General features: G+C 47.9%; 1 protein-coding gene across 10 annotated transcripts in view; it reads left to right on the top strand.

The window, feature by feature from the left end:
• TNRC6A (trinucleotide repeat containing adaptor 6A) overlaps window positions 1-17785 on the top strand; it is a 102059-nt gene extending 84274 nt beyond the window's left edge. For 9 of the 10 annotated variants that reach the window (XM_081819819.1, XM_081819818.1, XM_081819824.1 and 6 more), the window contains 7 exons: window positions 7136-7294; window positions 8717-8857; window positions 10323-10430; window positions 11756-11977; window positions 14242-14312; window positions 15060-15199; window positions 15644-17785. In XM_081819819.1, coding sequence (XP_081675945.1) covers window positions 7136-7294; window positions 8717-8857; window positions 10323-10430; window positions 11756-11977; window positions 14242-14312; window positions 15060-15199; window positions 15644-16019 — 1217 coding nt within the window. In that variant the 3' untranslated portion in view covers window positions 16020-17785. The remainder of the gene's footprint in view (window positions 1-7135; window positions 7295-8716; window positions 8858-10322; window positions 10431-11755; window positions 11978-14241; window positions 14313-15059; window positions 15200-15643) is intronic. The other variant, XM_081819823.1, reaches the window with a different exon arrangement.
• Window positions 17786-18253: the final 468 nt, after the last annotated feature.

The raw sequence follows: 18253 nt of genomic DNA, 5'->3' as shown, positions 1-18253 counted from the left end.
TTTGTTCTTATATACATAGCAATCCAGTGAATATTCTAGGAATATTCTTCTCTTCAGAATAGGAAGGAAGAGGTCGATACTTTTTTTTTTACTTCAGTCTAGATCCCTCCCATTCTCCCCCCCCCCCCCACTATTCTTCATGTACTTAATTTGACACTTGAAACTTAGTCATTCTTGGGCGCCTGGACGGCTTAGTCGGTTAAGCGTCTGCCTTCAGCTCAGGTCATGATCCCGGGGGCCTGGGATCGAGCCCCACATCGGGCTCCCTGCTCAGCCAGGGAGCCTGCTTCTTCCTCTCCCTCTGCTGCTCCCCCCTGCTTGTGCGCACGTGCTCGCTCTTTCTCTCTCTGCCAAATAAATAAATATAAATCTTTAAAAAAACAAAAGAAAGAAACTTAGTCATTTTTTCTCTTTGGTTTTTTTATTTGTTTGTTTTTAAAGATTTTATCTACTTATTTGACAGAGACACAGCGAGAGAGGGAACACAAGCAGGGGGAGTGGGAGAGGAAGAAGCAGGCCTCCCGCGGAGCAGGGAGCCCGATGTAGGGCTCAATCCCAGGACCCCGGGATCATGACCTGAGCTGAAGGCAGATGCTTAATGGCTGAGCCACCCAGGTGCCCCTCTCTTTGTTTTTTAAAATTATTTTTCTGGGACACCTGGGTGACTCAGTTAAGTATCCGACTCCTGATTTTCGGCTCAGGTCATGATCTCAGGGTTGTGGGATCAAGCCCCACGTCAGTCTCTGCGCTCAGCGTGGAGTCTGCGTGAGATCTTCTCTCCCACTGTCCTTCCCCTGCTTGTGCTTGCTTGCTTGCTGCTCATACTCTCACTTCCTCCCAGAAATGCTCCTCCTTGATCAGTAGCTCCTCCTCCTCTTATTCTCTCTCTCTCCTGGCAGACTTAGAATCTTCTCAGGCACATTCTTTTTATTTGTTGGCTTTGTTTTCCCTTTTCCTTACATTAAAAAGAGAGAGAGAGAGAAATGTTGATCATCCTGTCCCTTATACTTTGGCATAGATTCCCTTACAAAAATAAAATTCACATCTAGCTGTATTCAGGAGAGCTCCCAAAGCTGCCAGCCCATAACTGATGTTTTGTTAGACCGTCACTATTTTGAAAGTCATCTTTTTGAACCAACATCTATGTAAACATGCAGGAACTTTCATGTACAGACTCAGACTTCTGGCATCTCTTTGGAAATACGGAGGTCTGGCAGCACCGAGTTCCGAAGCAGTAAGCACCCAGAGCGGAGCAGCTGCGGTCCGTGTGCTTGCGGCTCGTTGCCCTCCCCGTTGTCTTCTGTACTCAACTCAGTGATGGCGTCATTTGCCATTTGCCTTTGCACTTACTGGGGAGTGTGGTTTGTTATGTTTCATTTCTCTTCTCACTCCCCTCACACCAGTGCCCTCCCCTCCACTGGTGGAGAGAGATTTTCTTATGGTCCCTAACCAGAGAAATATTTGCCTATAGTCATGCTTCTGTTTGGGGAAGGACCGTGGGATTTGCCTGTAGCCAGCCTCCTTCACTTCTTTATAAACCCCGAGTGGGCTTGTTGGCGTTTGTGTTTCCCTGTCGTAGAGAAGGGGTCTGTTGTCCTCCGGCGTGGAGCAGTGTAGAGGTCTTTGTCAGGGGCGGTGTGATAGTGCTCTTCAGGCTCACACCAGACCTAAGCTGAGCCCGGGGAGGGGAGAGGCCTACGGGGAAGGCCTCGGGCTGGCACTGACCACTTGCAGTACAGTCTTAGGTGGGTTCTCTTTTTATCACCATTTAGTGAAGCTTAGAGAGCTACTAAGTTAACTGTGGAGCAGGGAAGAAAGGGCAAATGCAGGAGACCTTCTGTGTCAGAGGTCCCCAAGACCACTTTCAAGTTCGGTGATTTGCCAGAAGAATTGACCGAACTCAGAAAAGCTGTAATACTCATGGTTATGGTTTATTACAGCAGAAGAATCAGATGAAAATCAGCAGTGGAAAAAGGCACGTAGGGCACAGTCCAGGAGAAGTTTCCTATTGTCCTCTCCCAGTGGAGTTTCACGGACCTAATTTCTCCAGAAACGATGTGTGAAACCACGTACAAAGTATTGCCAGCCAGAGAAGCTCCCCCAAGCCTTGGTGTCCAGGATTTTTACTGGGGGACAGTCACATAGGCATCAGACACCTGCGTGACTCAATCCCCAAGCCCCTGCAGACCTCTCAGAGATCAGACATAAACACAGTATGACCCAGGCCTCAAGCAAACAAAAACAGGTGTTCACCAGAAGTCATGTTGCCATAAACTCTCCGGTCTGGCTGAGGCCCAGGGTCTGCAGAGGTGCTCTTAGACCTGTGGGATGTTCGTGGGCTTAGAGAAGCCCAGGAGTGGTTGAGGGCCAGGCCTGAAGCGCTTCACAGTATGTATGCCGGGCCTACTGTGCTAGCCCTTTACTGCGCACCCTCCAGAGTAAGAAAAGCCAGATTTGTTAAGGAAAGTAAGGTGGAATGGAGGCAAGGACATCTGACCAGGAAATTGTGCATCACAGAAGGCTTGGACTGTTATTTGCGATGCTTTTTGGTCTTAAGATCCTGTGACTAGAAGGCTGTTTATAAAACCTTTTCCCTTGTAAGCCAGCACCCAGCACAGTGTTCTGGGGAGGGGGCGCATATATAGAGGAATATTTCAGTCTTAGGGTTGAGGGCATGGATTCCGGAAGGCCTGTGATCTCTTAAGCTGAGATACGAAAGATAACAGGAGTTAACCAAGCAGAGGTGATGGGAGGGGACCCCAGGGGTGGTGTGGAGTATGAAGACTTTTAGAGTGTTAGCCCCTCTGTCCTGGAGGGCTCACTGTTGCAGGGTATTAGGCCAGAAGTGGCGTGATGTGTGTTTGGGGATTACTCTGGCTGCAGTGTGGCCACCTGGGGAGTGGAGGGAGACGACTATAGCCTGACCCAGTGTAGCAGTGCTCTGCCATCAAGAACTGTGCCTTCATTTCGCAGTATATACAAATACCCAATCATCATGTTGTACACTTGAAACTAATACAGTGTTCTATGTCAGCTGTATTTCAGTAAAAAAAATTTTTTTTTAAAGATTTTATTTATTTGAGAGAGAGAGAATGAGAGCGAGCGAGTACATGAGAGGGGGGAGGGTCAGAGGGAGAAGCAGACTCCCTGCCGAGCAGGGAGCCCAATGTGGGACTCGATCCAGGGACTCCAGGATCATGACCTGAGCCGAAGGCAGTCGCTTAACCAACTGAGCCACCCAGGCGCCCCAGTAAAAATTTTTTGAAGACAAGATTAAACAAGTTAAAAAGACACCCACTAAAACAAAAATAGAAGCCCTCCACATTTTCAGAAAAGATAGAAACAGATACCACGTTTTCAAAGAGTTTTTAAAGAATCTGCAAAGAAATAAAAAGCATCATATAAAATAATGAGAAACTGGGACCAAATATACGTCAAATTGATAAATATAAATGGGCTGAACTAATTTATTAAAAAAAAGAAATTCACATTGAATCATAAAGCAAAATCCAACTCTTGGCTGCATACAAGGGACCGAAAACAAAATAATTTAGAAATCTTTACAGTTGTGCCAAAAAACAAAACAAAACAACTGTAGGAAGCAGAATTGATAGGACTTAGTGATTTAAGATAATGGGAGGGGAGCCAGAAGAGCCTCTCTACTTTCAAACTTAAGCAACATCTGTTCCTCTGATTAATACCAAAAGGACATTTTTGTGACGTTCATTCCTTTCTGTTGGATTTTATCCTGAAACTTTATTTGACTAAACTTGGCTTAAAGGTCAGTTTGCTGGTTTGTGAACATTGGACTAATGATTATCGGAAATTGAAGGTGAAATTGACATGTGGTAGAAAGAACATTGGACCCTAAATCAAACAGACCTGAATTCTAAGTTGAATTTGCCACTCAGTGGCACATCACATTTGGAATTTTTCTTTTTTTTTACGATTTTTTTTTTTTAATTTATTTGACAGAGAGAGACACAGCGAGAGAGGGAACACAAGCAGGGGGAGCGGGAGAGGGAGAAGCAGGCTTCCCGCCGAGCAGAGAGCCTGATGTGGGGCTCGATCCCAGGACCTCGGGATCATGACCCGAGCTGAAGGCGGATGCTTAACAACTGAGCCACCCAGGCGCCCCTGGAATTTTTCTTAAGAGTGGGAATTGTAGGGACACCTGGGTGGCTCAGTTGGTTGGGCGTCTGCCTTCGGCAGATCATGATCCCTGGGCCCTGGGATCAAGTCCCACATTGGGCTCCTTGCTCAGTGGGGAGCCTGCCTCTCCCTCTGCTCCTCCCCCTGCTTGTGCTCTCTCTCTCTCTCTGATAAATAAATAAAATCTTAAAAAAAAAAAGTGGGAATGGTAGTTGACTCGGGTGACAAAATGGCAAAATAAATACAGACCCTGGATTTGAGAGCTTGCTGTGCTGCTTAGTAGCTACGGTCAAGTAATTTAACCTTTATCTGCTAAATGGGAGTATAATATAGTACCTCCTGTGATGTTCGAGGATGAATGAGGCGTGTGACACTGACGCACTAGGACAGAGTAAGACACTAAGTGGCCCGTGGGTGGGGGCTTCCTTACTGTTGCTGCCTCCACTGTTGGCTCCCCCCACGCCTGCTTCTAAGAACAGTGTGTGTCCATGCAAATCCAGCCTGCTTGCATCCAGCTACACCTGCCACCTGGACAAACATACCTTCCATTTTCCGTACCTTCTCCCATGCAACGGTTAATAGAATATGATTGGATCATAGCTGCCTCTGGGTCAAGCCTATTTTCCTTTTTAATAAAATCAAGTTTTAATAAGTAGAAATGGATTTTTTGTACTGAAAGGGAGGAATACTTCTATCAGCTCAGGTTCTTACAGTAGAATTAATCACTTAAAATGTGGCATCTGCTCGCTTACTGTATTGCTTGCAACTGCTACTTTATTCATACCACTGAGCTCCCAAGTGGTTTTAATTCACTTTACAGAAAAGATACACAGTTCAGTCAGATAAAAGTAACTAGATAAGGAAGCCAGAGAAGAGAGGGGTTGGAATTGGTGGAATAACTAGGCCTAGTCACAGATGGGTTAGTGCCCACCAGTGATGGTGCCCTGAGGTCCCATCAGGCCGGCTCTGCCCCCGAATCACTGATACAGAAGCTTGGGTGTTGTGACTGCTTCCAGGGGAATCTTGGTCACTGAGTAAACGAGGCTAAAGCAACATTCAGGGCTCTGCTGTATTTCTCCAGGCGCTCACAGCATCTGTGACCAGGGCTTTTCCTCAGACCTGCGTCAAAGCTGGCACGAGTGGGTGGGTGTTTGGTTTTCCTCTTCACCCTGGCTCCTCCTCAGTTAACAAGTGTGCCTCCTTCTATCGGGTTATTGAAACTAGAAGCTTGAGAGAGATCCTCTCTCTCTCGTAAGTTTATTTACTTAAAATACATATAATTTACATATAATACAATTCTCTTGATACAGTGTACCATTCGGTGGCTTTTGGTATACTCTGAGTCACGGGAGTTGAACGTTTCCCCGGTCCCAGAAGAGTTCCTGAGGGGTTGCTCCTCGCCCCTCCTGGACTTCCCTTCCCTCCTAGCCATGCAGAAACACAAGTCTGTTTTCTGTGGCTTTGCTTCGCTGGACTGCTCATGTCAGTGGAAGCATGTATTACCCAGTCCTGTGTGACTGGCCTTTTGGGGGCATGTTTTCAAGGTTCATCTGTGTTGAAATGTGCATTAGCGCTCATTCCTTTTACAGTTGTGTTGGATGATGCCGCATTTGGTTTATCCATCCATCCCGTGCTGCCTGTCTGGGTGTAAGATGTTCTCGATTTCTTCCTTTCTCCGACCTCCACATCAGTCCATCTGTGAATAGTGCCCATTCTCCTTCCAAAATGCACAGTCCGAGCATCCGTAGCACCTCGCTGCCTCAGCAGCCGCCCCGCGGTTTTGGCCCCCCTGCTTCCGTTCTCCACACGCCAGCAGCAGGGACCTCAGACGAATCAGGTTGTCTCACTTCTCTTCTTACAGCCCTTGCTGTGTCCTGCAAAGCCCCGCATGAGGGTGTTGCAAAATCTGATGCCTTCAGGGGACAGGCAGGGCCAAGGGCAGCGGGAGCAGGCACTCCTCACCTCGGGACCTACCAGGTCATCCCTGCAACGCTGTTGTGTTCTTCACTCTCCCGCTGACTGCTTTTCAGACAAAACAGCCTTTCCGTTCCTCACACAGGCCAAGCTGCTTTTCTCCTCGGGTCTTTGTGCAGGCTGTGTCCACTGCCTGGCATCTCCTCCCTGGACCCTTTTTTCACGCTGGCGCGGCCCCCCCACCCCTTCTGTTGCCCTGTCCGTGCTCGGCCCACTCCCCGGGCTGTGGGGAGGGCCTGCCCCGTCGTCCGCCCGCCTTCCCGGGGCCAGCACTTAGTGTGGCTGCCGGAGCCGGTCCACTGCGGGAGGGGTGTGCTTGCTGCGTGTGTCAAGCATTAGTCATTTTAAGATGTGTTCAAAGATGAGTGTGGAGAATAAATCGCCGGAAAACAAATGACCATTTCTAAGTGAAAATAAGTTGTCTTTCTGTGGGATTTCACACTCATTTGGATAACAGGTATCTTTACTGATGCTGTGTATAATCATAAGGGGGTGTGTATAGGTAGAAATGTAAACCTCCTGATCGAAAAGGTTATTTGTTTTCATTACATACAGGGGTCAGAGCCATTTCCTGGATTCTTGGGTACACCTCTCTGCCACTTACAACGTTCTCCACCACAATTCCTTCTTTACCGTTGCTGTATTTCATCCCTCTGGTGCTCCTCATTCACCAACAACACACACAAAATACAGGTGTTTTAATGATTCAGAAATAAACTGGGGCCCATACTCTGGTCACTTATTGATGATTATGGTCCTTCTTATCCTCCTTGAAATAAAATTCACTATGATAATGTTTAGATCTCAGGACGTAAGAGAGTTAAAAGTGATTGACGTCTGGAAGAGTTCAGGGCTTGCTTTCCTCCTCGACTTTTCACACTGTCTACAGGACGCAGTTTGGAACCCACAGATCTCATACAGGGTATCCTGGTGATATTTGAGAAACTACAAGAAATAAATTCACTCATGTATTTTGCCTCACATTCACTATCATTTTTTCTCTCTTTAGGTGCTATTTCAAGTGGTTTCAGGCTGGAAGAGTCTCCATTTGTTCCCTATGACTTTATGAACAGCAGTACTTCTCCAGCCAGCCCTCCGGGTTCAATAGGAGATGGCTGGCCACGTGCCAAATCGCCTAACGGCTCTAGCAGTGTTAACTGGCCACCAGGTAAAGTGCTGACCGTTTCTTTCATGAGGCTCTGCTTCCTTTAGGTGTCATTACCGCTAGATGAGCTAGTGATGTAGGCCCGTTTGGGCGGACTGGCCTGAGCTCTGCCAGGGGTGGGAAGGATGCACACAGGATGCACGGAAGGCTGAGCGTCGGGGCTCAGGCAGAGGAGCCAGTCTGGCCTGTTAGCAGTGCCTTTATGCTCCAGTCAGTGAAGGGGGAGGTAGTCCCACCGGCCGTTGTGAGGAATAAAATAAAACCTTTGTTCCGGGTTCCTCTTGATCTGCACCAGGGGACGGACTAGACGGTGTTTCATCTGGACTGAAGCATTACCAGGAATGGACTTACGGCCTTCTTTTCTGTTTGCTTTGCTATGGCTTGTGATTTAATAAAGCACTTCAAAATGTTACCGTTTAGGGGCGCCTGGCTGGCTCAGCCCATAGAGCACACAACTCTTGATCTCAGGGTTGTAAGTTTGAGCCTCACATTGGGTATAGAGATCACTTTAAAATCTTTTTTTTTTTTTTAAGATTTTATTTATTTGAGAGAGTGTGAGAGAGAGAGCACGAGCAGGGGGAAGGACAGAGGGAGATAGAGAAGCTGACTCCCCGCCGAGCAGGAAGCCCAGTGTGGGGTTTGATCCCAGGACCCCGAGATCCGAGATCATAACCTGAGCGGAAGGCAGGCACTCAACCAACTGAGCCACCCAGGCACCCTTATTATTATTATTTTTAAGATTCTATTTTTGGGGAGCCTGGGTGGCTCAGTCGGTTGAGCGTCTGCCTTTGGCTCAGGTCATGATCTCAGGGTCCTGGGATCGAGTCCCGCATTGGGCTCCCTGCTCGGCAGGGAGTCTGCTTCTCTCTCTCCCCTTGCTTTTCCCCATGCTCATCCTCATGTGCTTGCTCTCTCTCTCTCTGTCAAATAAAATCTTTTTTTTTTTTTTAAGATTTTATTTATTTATTTGACAGAGAGAGACACAGCGAGAGAGAGAACACAAGCAGGGGGAGTGGGAGAGGGAGAAGCAGGCTTCCCGCGGAGCAGGGAGCTTGATGCGGGACTCGATCCCAGGACCCTGGGATCATGACCTGAGCTGAAGGCAGACGCTTAACGACTGAGCCACCCAGGTGCCCCTCAAATAAAATCTTTTAAAAACAAAAAAATAAATTCAAAAAGTAAAATGTTACTGTTTAAAAATATATAAACCCGTGAAATGATTTCATTTGCAAAAATACGCAGGTTATTCATAAATAGCAGCTTACGTTACAGTAATAGTAGTACTGAATCAGTCTCTTAGATGCTAGTATTAACTGGAAAATATTTGAGAATTGCATAAGCTTTAGGAATACAAGTTTTGCTTATTTAATAATGGATCTTTAAGTGATAATTAAGCTTGAACTAATTTTAAGTTTTTGTTTCCAGAATTTCGCCCTGGTGAACCATGGAAAGGTTATCCAAACATTGACCCTGAAACTGACCCTTACGTCACTCCTGGCAGTGTCATAAACAATCTTTCAATTAATACTGTGCGGGAAGTTGACCACCTCAGGGACAGGAACAGTGGTACGTAGGCGGGTACAAGACAGAATTTCTGAATGATGCCGGATGACGCTAAAGTTTAAGAATGGTTCACAGAGGATGTGATACTTTCAGCCCATCACAGCATCTGACATCCAAGGGAGTCATGAAAATAAAAAGTGAATTCTCAATTTTCCCATAGGTGGTTCTTTGCCACTTTAAAAATGATGAGGATTATCATTTGATACAGTAAACATATATATTCACTTAACACAAAGGACCAACAAATACTTGCTTTCCAGGAATTGTAGTAGCAACTGAAAGGTTGTTACCTACTTTATAACAAGTTTCAGTGTTGTGATTATTAAGAAATGGGTGTTTCATATAAAAGATGTTATATTATCATTCATTTATACACTCTTGTTAAGGAACTTTTGTGTGAGGAAGCAATTTAGCTTTCTTTGTCTCTCCGAAAATGTAAATTAAGACCAATTGAAGGGTCCCTCCAGTTCAGATGCACTTTTTAATGGGTTATCAAACACAGTCATCCTACCACCTACCATATAGTTTTCCCTCACCCCAGTCATTTAAGTATTCTCTGCATGCACCTGAAGGAAGGTGAAGGGAGTGAAAGAAAATCCTTTGTTTCCGTTCTAAACCTACATCCTCCTATTCCTCTAAACAGTTGATAACAAGACATAGAACAGCATTTTACGTTAAGTATATGATTCTGTTAACAGGTGTTTGCCATATCACATGGTCAGGAAAGAATCCTCATTCTAAAATGGCTGAATTTAACAGACCACTGTGTAGAAGTAGTTAAAGTACCCGTCACTGTCCCAGCAGAATAGCGGGGACAGAGCCAAGGGGAGAGCCTCCCAGCCTTGTATGTAGTTACTGGAAGAATCTGGCAGCTTGCAGAAACGGGCTTCTTGTTTGTGGAAGATTGTTAGTCAGGAGAGGAGTTTAGATTTGATGTTAGAAGACACGAACCATTGAAGGGATGGAGTGGGAGGCCAGGTCGGAGTTATTACAGATCCAGACGACAGTCCATCCTGGAGTGGGGCCCAGTAGTCGGGGGTTTCGAACATTAGGGGGAAGCCTAGGTTTGGGAGGCTGCTGTGGGGCATGATGGAGGGTGGGGGCCTGCTGGTGCCAGGGTGCCCCGGGGGGAGGGGGTGGTCTGGTGAGAAGTCACTGGAGTTCAGTCGGGGGTTTGGGGGCAGGAGGACCTAGCCCTCCTTTGAGAGCCCAAAGTGGGACACAGAGCCAGAGTGTCAGGCAGAGGAGGGAAGCTACCTCACTGAGCCACGGTCAGAACAGTGAGCAGGCCCACTGGGCGCGCTGTCATGAAGGCAGGAAGGAAGGTGCAGTCGTGGGCACCGTCCCGGGACCCCAGCGTCCGTTTCCTTTCTCCTGGCACTGCAGCCTCACTGGAAGCTTCTGCTTATTCTTCAAGCACCGTGCCCCTTGCTCTGGGGATGACTAACTGGGCTCTTCCCCCACATAGGGTCATCCTCATCCTTGAACACCACGCTGCCTTCAACTAGTGCCTGGTCATCCATTCGTGCCTCCAACTACAACGTTCCCCTCAGCAGTACAGCACAAAGCACTTCAGGTGGGCCTCATCCTGGGCTTGCCGAGGCCCTATCAGAGGAACGGGGTACTCACCACCTGGGGCTGGGGCTGTTGTGGGGAAGTCTTCTCTTTATCTGAAGTCTTCTCGGGGAGGTAGGAGGGTATATTTCTGAACCTGAGAAAAGACTTGTAACACCATTTGTCCCTTTCTAAAATTGACTACACCCAGCAGTCATTTCTAAAACAATCCCCTTTCCCTGAGCCACTCTCACTCTCTCGTCTGAGAGCCAGCTTGTTAAATGCAGCTTCATTCGAAGCAATTCTCAAATGAGGCAGCTTTTATTTTTGTAATTTCTAATCCTTTGCAGACTGATAGTTCTGTAGAGTGTAGCAAACCTGACCTTGGACTTGCTGGAAAAGCGATCATACTTGGGAGCTGTGGCCATGTCTGGTTGCTGTCCGCTTATGAACGCTCGCTCTGCATTTCTGTGCTTGTTCTGTCAGAGACCAGTGAGAGCCCGTGTGGTGACCAGGCTTCCCACCACTCTGAGTCTCACTGACTTAACAGATGTTCACTTTATGAATCAAGTAGAAACATAGTGAACAGTGACAGAAGTCACAAAATTTTCCATCCACTTCTGCCCCCTCATGGTTTTGTGGGATTATTTTAAACGAGTTTACCGTGTGCCCGCACACCCGCATTGCCGTGAGGCAGCGCTCTCAGGAAGTGAGCTTTCTCCTCCTCCTCTTTTTTTTTTTTTAAAGCCAGACAGGCCTGGGGTTGAATCCCGGCTGTGCACAGGACCCATAGGCAGGTTGTTAACCTCTCAGACCTCGGTAGGATGTGTGTCAGGACTAGAGCTCGTCTGCACCAAGTGCCGCTCGGCACAGAGAGGTGCCCAGGGAACATCGGCTGTGAGGACTCCCTGAGTTGGGGCTACTTTTGTGGTCCTTTTTCCCATGTGTAAACCAGAGAGTTCTAAAATCCATTTAATGACCTATGTGACGATCTCGAGTGACTCAGTTATGGTCATAAAGGTAAGGAGTTCCCAGTTGCTGTTTTAGAGCGATTGAAAGCAGTGTTTTTTGTTTTGATTTTGGTTGCAGTATAGTTTTGTACACGGGGCTAAGAATTTCATAAGTCTTGAAATTTTTAATAGACCAATGGTTTGAGTGTTTTCAGAGTCAAGGGAGCAGCTTCCTTTTGGCTTTTGTGGGGTTTTTTTGGCAGTTTGAGTTGGGGACTTTTAATATTAAGAGTTTCTTTTTGGGGGAGAATGGGTGCTGACGTTATTTAAATTTTCTCTTTGCTAAAAGCATTATCTCCCCCCCCTACCCCCCGCTGTGTTTTTTCCCTGTGAGTAGCCAGAAATAGTGATTCCAAATTGACATGGTCTCCTGGTTCAGTTACAAACACCTCTCTGGCTCATGAGCTGTGGAAGGTCCCTTTACCACCTAAAAACATCACTGCTCCGTCCCGCCCACCTCCGGGACTGACTGGTCAGAAGCCACCCTTGTCTACGTGGGATAACTCTCCCCTTCGTGTAGGTGGAGGATGGGGGAATTCTGACGCCAGGTACACCCCAGGTGAGATGAACATGATGCTCGGGATGGTTTCTTGTGGTTTCTTTGCTGAACAGGAATGCACAGTTGAGTCTAACAGAGACCTGTGCGTTATCCGCTATAAAGTAGGATTCAAACTTAGACGTGCGACTCCCCGCACATTGCCATCTTCCACAATTTTTAGGTCTTTGTGAGTCTTAAATTTTACTTGAAATTGTACCTGGTTTACTTAAGAACACGTGGCCAAAGCCACACCCAGTCAGTGGTCAGGTTAACGGAATGGACGTCACGTCTCTCTTCGGAAGTTCCCCGGAGCCTGAGAACATCTGCTCACGTCCTGCTCGTGGCAGGCGCACAGGGTCACAGCATGCCGGGCAGAGAGGCTGGGGAAGGGGGAGCAGCCCGGCTGGGCCTGTTTGGGTGGCAGCTTGGCCTGACCGTGTATGGTTTCAGCAGGGACGTGCGAGAGTGGAAGGAGGTACTGGGAGTTAACGGTGCGGGGTCAGCAGTCCCAGGAAAACCGCCCCCCGGCGTCCCCTCCCTGCTCCTCCTGCACATGACTCGCACTGCATTCGGACTGGCATTGTGTCCCCGCCCTGACACACACACAGGTTGAACTAGCGATCTGCCAGTTGTACCAGTAAACACGGTCTTGGTCTTCATTCTCCTCCGTCCCAGAACCGTAGCAGACTTTCTCATCTCTAGGCTGAAAATAGTAAAACTTCATAGTGATGTCCGAGCTTTAGATAGGTGATTGGCTGGAAGAAAGCTTGTCAGTGTTTCCTTTGGGAAAAAGTTCTAAGGGACGGGGAGTGTAGTTTTGATTCCATGAAAGGATGCAAGCTCCTAAATGCACGTGAATGTAGTCGGTGTCCTGTGTGAGCGGTTCTTCCGGGCCGCGGGTGCTTCTGGGCGCCAGCTGCGTGGCAGGTGGTAGCACGGCGATGGGAGAGGCTACAGTGCCCGGGGCCCCGCGCTCAGGGGGCCTGGTGGAACCGAGTAAGGGTCGGCCAGGCAAAGCAGAGAGGACTTGTACGCCAAGGCGAGCAGGCCAGGAAAGCGCTAGCACTCCTGTGGGAGTTGCCAGAGACTTGGGGGTGGGGTGAGCCAGTGCAGGGAGAGATGAGTAGGCAGGCGCCGTGTCACAGCACAGTCTTCCTCAGGCACGCCGACGCGTTGCTGAGGTACCTCAGACACTCAGGAATGATTGGATCTGAAAATCCGTGCTGTGGGAGCTCGGGCGCCCTGGGGCTGAGCAGGAAGGCCAGTCTGGGAGCTCCTCGGGAGCCAGCCAGACACAAACATCTGGGCGATTGCAAGCTCACTCTTTCCGATTGAAGTCCAGTGGACACACGGCGTACGGTGGCTTCAGACGTACAACTCAGTGATTCAGCAAGTCTCTACGTGACACTGTGCGCACCTCAAGTGTAGCTACCATCTGTCCCCACACACTGTTCCAGTACCATCGACTGTATTCTCCATGCTGAACCTTTTCCTGTGTGTCGTCTTCATTCCCTAACTGGAAGCCTGGACCTCCCTCTCCCCTTCCCATTTTGCCCACCCCCAACCCCACCACCCTTGCCCCAGCAACCTTCAGTTTGCTCTCTGATTTTATAGGTTTGATCCGGCTTTGTTTGTTTTTGTTTTTTAAATTCCACATACAAGTGAGATCGTATGGTATTTGCCTTTCTCTGACGTATTTCAGTTAGCATAATACCTTCTAGGGCCATCCATGTTGTCACATGAGGCAAGATCTCATCCTTGTTTGTGGCTAATACTCCATTATGTATTTATGCCACATCTTCCTTATCTATTTGTCTGTTGAGGGACAGTGATTGAAGGTTTTTAAATCCCCTTAGAGCTTCACACCCTGTGAGGCATGCCTGCAGTCATCAGACCATACCTTAGATAATCACAAACGAGGCCTTTCCCCAGAGGTGCCATTTTGAGATCGTTTTAGCCTTATAAACCAAAGGATGGCAAAGGGATACGGCCCTTTGTGCTCCCTCACCTGCTGTGTGATGAGCTGGGGGCTGTCTGAGCTCACTCTCCCCAGAGGCAGAGCCACCTGGCCCGGGAAGTAAGGCCTGGTCAGAGCTGGTGTGAGTGGCCCCCGGAGCCATGGGGAAATGGCCGCAGTAGAAGTGCAGGCGGCTGGGCGGGCAGGGCAGGGCACCAGGGGCCCAGGTGCTCCTCCCAAGCAGCCATCGCTTGACTGGGATGTGTTTGTCCTCAGTGTCACTCGGGCCCCAGCTGTGGAAAACTGACTTGCCCTTCTTTGTCCTTAGGTTCCAGCTGGGGTGAGAGCAGCTCAGGGAGAATAACAAATTGGCTTGTTCTAAAGAACCTTACACCTCAGGTAAGAATATCAGGCACCCTGGCCGATAGGCACGGGCCAGGTAGCACGGGAACAGAGGGTTCCAGACTTGTTTGAGAGGAGGTCCTCCCCAGGCCTCCCATGGGCTGAGTAGATCAGGCTGAGGAAGTAACAGAGGATGATCTTTGGATGCCTCAGGCAGGCTGTGGTCTGACCCAGTTTGTTTACACTACAAAATGTGCATGGAGCCGACCAAAATTGATTCCTCAGTCTCGCTGCAGAGATGCTGCTGGAGTATGAGTAGGTCCGGGCTAGGATCAGGGTCTGTACTTTCATGCAGGTGGTCCTTGTACTGCAGTCGAGAAACCCTGGTCTGCCCTCGTAGATGAGAAAATCTCCTTAGGCCCCGGACCACCCCTCCTCTGGAGGCTGGATGGTAAGAGCCCACCCCCTCCTCTCCCAGGGAGCAGTGCCTTGATGAATCCTGTCCTCAGGGCAGGGAAGAGAGAAGACATGAAGCCACAGCAGGGGCATGGCTAACTAAGGAAGTGGGGATCTGGGGAGTGTCCAGGAATCTAGAGGCCACAGAGGTATGGCTCTGGGACCAGTGGAGGTGGGGAGGGGGGCACTGGACCCCGTCACAGCAGTGAGTCCCAGTGAAGAGTGTCAGCAGGAGTGCAGAACCTCGGGCAGGAAAGAGAGGAGCAGAGTCCCAGCCTGGGACGACCTCCCTGGATGGTCCTCGTGACGGATCATCTAATTGGCGGCACCCCACACTCTGTCTCCTAGATCGATGGCTCAACTCTGCGTACTCTGTGCATGCAGCATGGCCCACTGATAACATTCCACCTGAACCTCCCACATGGAAATGCTTTGGTCCGTTACAGTTCAAAAGAAGAGGTAGTGAAGGCACAAAAGTCTCTGCACATGTAAGTTGGCCGTCCGGTGCCCTCATGATTGGAGGAGTTTGGGTTCCCTTGTGTGTGGAAACACAGCTGATGACACTGTGTGTCATCTCCGGGCCAGCACGTGGGGCCCTGCAGTAAGAGTGCTTCGTAAGGTGGCAACCTCGCTCTGTCTTGGGTTCCAAGGTCAGTACTCCTAAGGGGAAGCGTCACCCCTCAAAATGGCCCTAGACAAATCTCTTAAACCACCTGTAGGAGACAAAAAAGTCTTGATCTGTCTAGATACCACAACCACACGAGTGGGGCAGGTTTTGCTGTGGGCCCTGGAGAGCCCTGGGCCAGGCCTGGCACCACCACTCCCCTCTCCCCCTCACCTTTTGAGCAGAGGCTGAGTGTTCCCCTCACTTCGAATCAGACCCTTGAGATGCCCCGAGTCTTCACCGTATCCCCTCTGTCTCTTCCCTCCAGGTGTGTATTGGGGAACACTACTATTCTTGCTGAGTTTGCCAGTGAAGAGGAGATCAGCCGTTTCTTTGCACAAAGTCAGTCTCTGACCCCTTCTCCCAGCTGGCAGTCTCTCGGGTCCAGCCAGAGCCGGCTGGGCTCCCTCGACTGTTCCCACTCGTTCTCCAGCCGGACCGATCTCAATCACTGGAATGGTGCTGGGCTGTCGGGAACTCACTGTGGAGACCTTCACGGCACTTCACTCTGGGGGACCCCACATTATTCCACAAGCCTGTGGGGTCCTCCCAGCAGCAGCGACCCCAGGGGAATTAGCAGCCCATCCCCCATTAACGCTTTTCTTTCTGTTGACCACCTGGGTGGGGGTGGAGAGTCCATGTAACGTGTCGATGTAGACTCACGAACTGTGACCTCAAGAAGCATAAAGAAAGGAGCACTAAGTTGGGCTCGCCGCCTGCAGCCAGGGGCCACCTGTGGGAACAGCTCTTCTCTGCACATTTTCCACTTTGTTTTCCCTGAAACATATCAGTTTGAATACTTGAATCATGCAGGCCAATATTATAATGTGAAAAGGTATCTATCTATTTACACTCCCAAATAGCGCCATACATGCTAAACCGTATAGAATGAGCTCACTTGTGTATATTCATCATGTTTAGCCTTTGGGTTCTTTTTTTTTTTCCCTCCCCGCCCCTTCCCTCCTTCCCTTCCCGATTTCCCTCCCCATCCCTCACCCCCTGTTTTCCTTTCTCTCTCTTTTTTTCTTTTTCTTTTTTTCTTTCTCGCTCTTTTTTTTTTTTTTTGCGAGACCATTTTTTTGGGCTGATAATGTATGAGCTTTTAACTTTGCACTGAATGATGTTCTCTCGTCTAATCGGCAATATGGGGGGGCAGCTGTTCCGGTGTAAATGTTTACTCAAGGATGTTCTTAAAGGTGTGCGCTCTCTACTATGCCTTGATGTTTGCCTACCTTACTGTGGTGTCGTGGAGTTTAAAAGACCCGAGTTCTGATGCTGACGTAGGACTATAAATGAAAGTATTGCACCAGTGTTTTCATGTTCTAAAACTAAAGAATTTCGCTCTGCAGTTTGAAAAACTGTGGCCACAGCTGTGACTTGCAGCCCCCCTGCCACCCAGGACGGGCCCTGCACTTTGAATAGGCTTTCCATTTTGTTTTGAAGGTTCCCACGGTGAACCTTCTTGTTTACAGATTTTTTTGTTTGTTTTTTGAGAAAAAAAAATGTTTACTCTTCCATCATTTAAAAAAAATTTAAAAGACAAAAAAAAAAAAACAATGGAGGATGATTTACAAGATGCTTTCTATCTCTGGGAAAAAGGAGCAGCATTTGGCCATGTTCTTTTGTTTTCTATTCCTGTCCTAAATCCAAGAGCATGGTTCTCAGGAAAACCAGTTCCCCAGTTAGGAAAAAAAAAAAAATTTTAAAAATAAAAAAAAAAATATCTCCTTGTAGTTTCTTATAGGGAAAAAAAAAAAAAAAACGAAAACCCCAACTTTTAGCACTGATACTACGTATTGGTCTGTTAAAGAAGTTTCTCTGCCAAAAAAAAGAAAAAAACACAAAAACGCTTAAAGCTGGAGTTGACATTCTGCTTTCAGATGCTGTCTTTTTATTAGTGAGTGATGACGGTTTGCTAATAATCAATAGGTGATAATTTTTTGTAACCCCATCAAGTGGCTCTCTCTGTTTCTGCTCTCCTGTGACTGTGTTAATGTTGAACTGTTGTACCTTAAAGCCGAAATCAGTAACTATGCATACTGTAGCCAAGGTACTGGGCTTACAGAATTGTTCGTTGTATAAAGAAAATTTTAAATGTTGTTGCAAACTAACGAGTTATACCATTTTTAAACTTACTTTCTCCTCGCCCCCTTTTTTTGCCCACAAATGGTATTATAATGCTTGCTTAGTCAAAGAAGACGGGCCAAACAAGGGTAAACATTTTAACAGCGCAGAATTTGCCATCATTTCATTGCCTTGATCTGTTTGTGTCCTAAGATGCAAAAGAAGTCAGTGGCTTTTAACTGTTTACAAATAGAATGTGATTGTAAAATGTACAGTTTGGTTGTGTTTGAATTATGAAATCCCTCCTGATATAATAAACCATGACTTTTTGGCTGCTCAACATTAATTGTCTCTTTTTTGTGAATTTCTTTGTACGCTCTTTTTTACAATGAACGTTTCAACGTTGCTGTATATGAGGGTCCTCATAGAGCAACCGAGTACAAATCTAAGCAAATATTTGAACATTCTATCCGAACTTCTCCACAATTTCACCCTGAAATAATGTGAGAACAATGGGAAACTGTAGCTTGCTCCTTCCTACCCTCTCTGAGCATCTTTGGGATCTTGTTGCTCAAAGCTCTCCTGTGACTTCATCTTCCCCACCATTTGTGCCCATCTCAAGCCTCAGCAAGAGACCATTTGGAACATGAAGCTTAATGACTTGCCAGTGTTCTAGTGTTAAACTCTCATACCTCTGTTACAAAATGAGAAATGCCACAACCTGGACTGGCCGCCTTCTTCCCCCTTCACGGCCCCCTCTCCTGACCCGGGAGCTCTGGGGCAAAACCTGTGTGTGTATCCCAGTGACTTCAGA

This window comes from Leptonychotes weddellii, chromosome 5 (assembly GCF_054177405.1).
Source record: "Leptonychotes weddellii isolate Sample4059 chromosome 5, ASM5417740v2, whole genome shotgun sequence".
In the NCBI taxonomy this organism is placed as follows: domain Eukaryota; kingdom Metazoa; phylum Chordata; class Mammalia; order Carnivora; family Phocidae; genus Leptonychotes; species Leptonychotes weddellii.
Note: the sequence above shows the minus strand (reverse complement) of the source record. Positions and strands in the feature narration are given on the sequence as shown.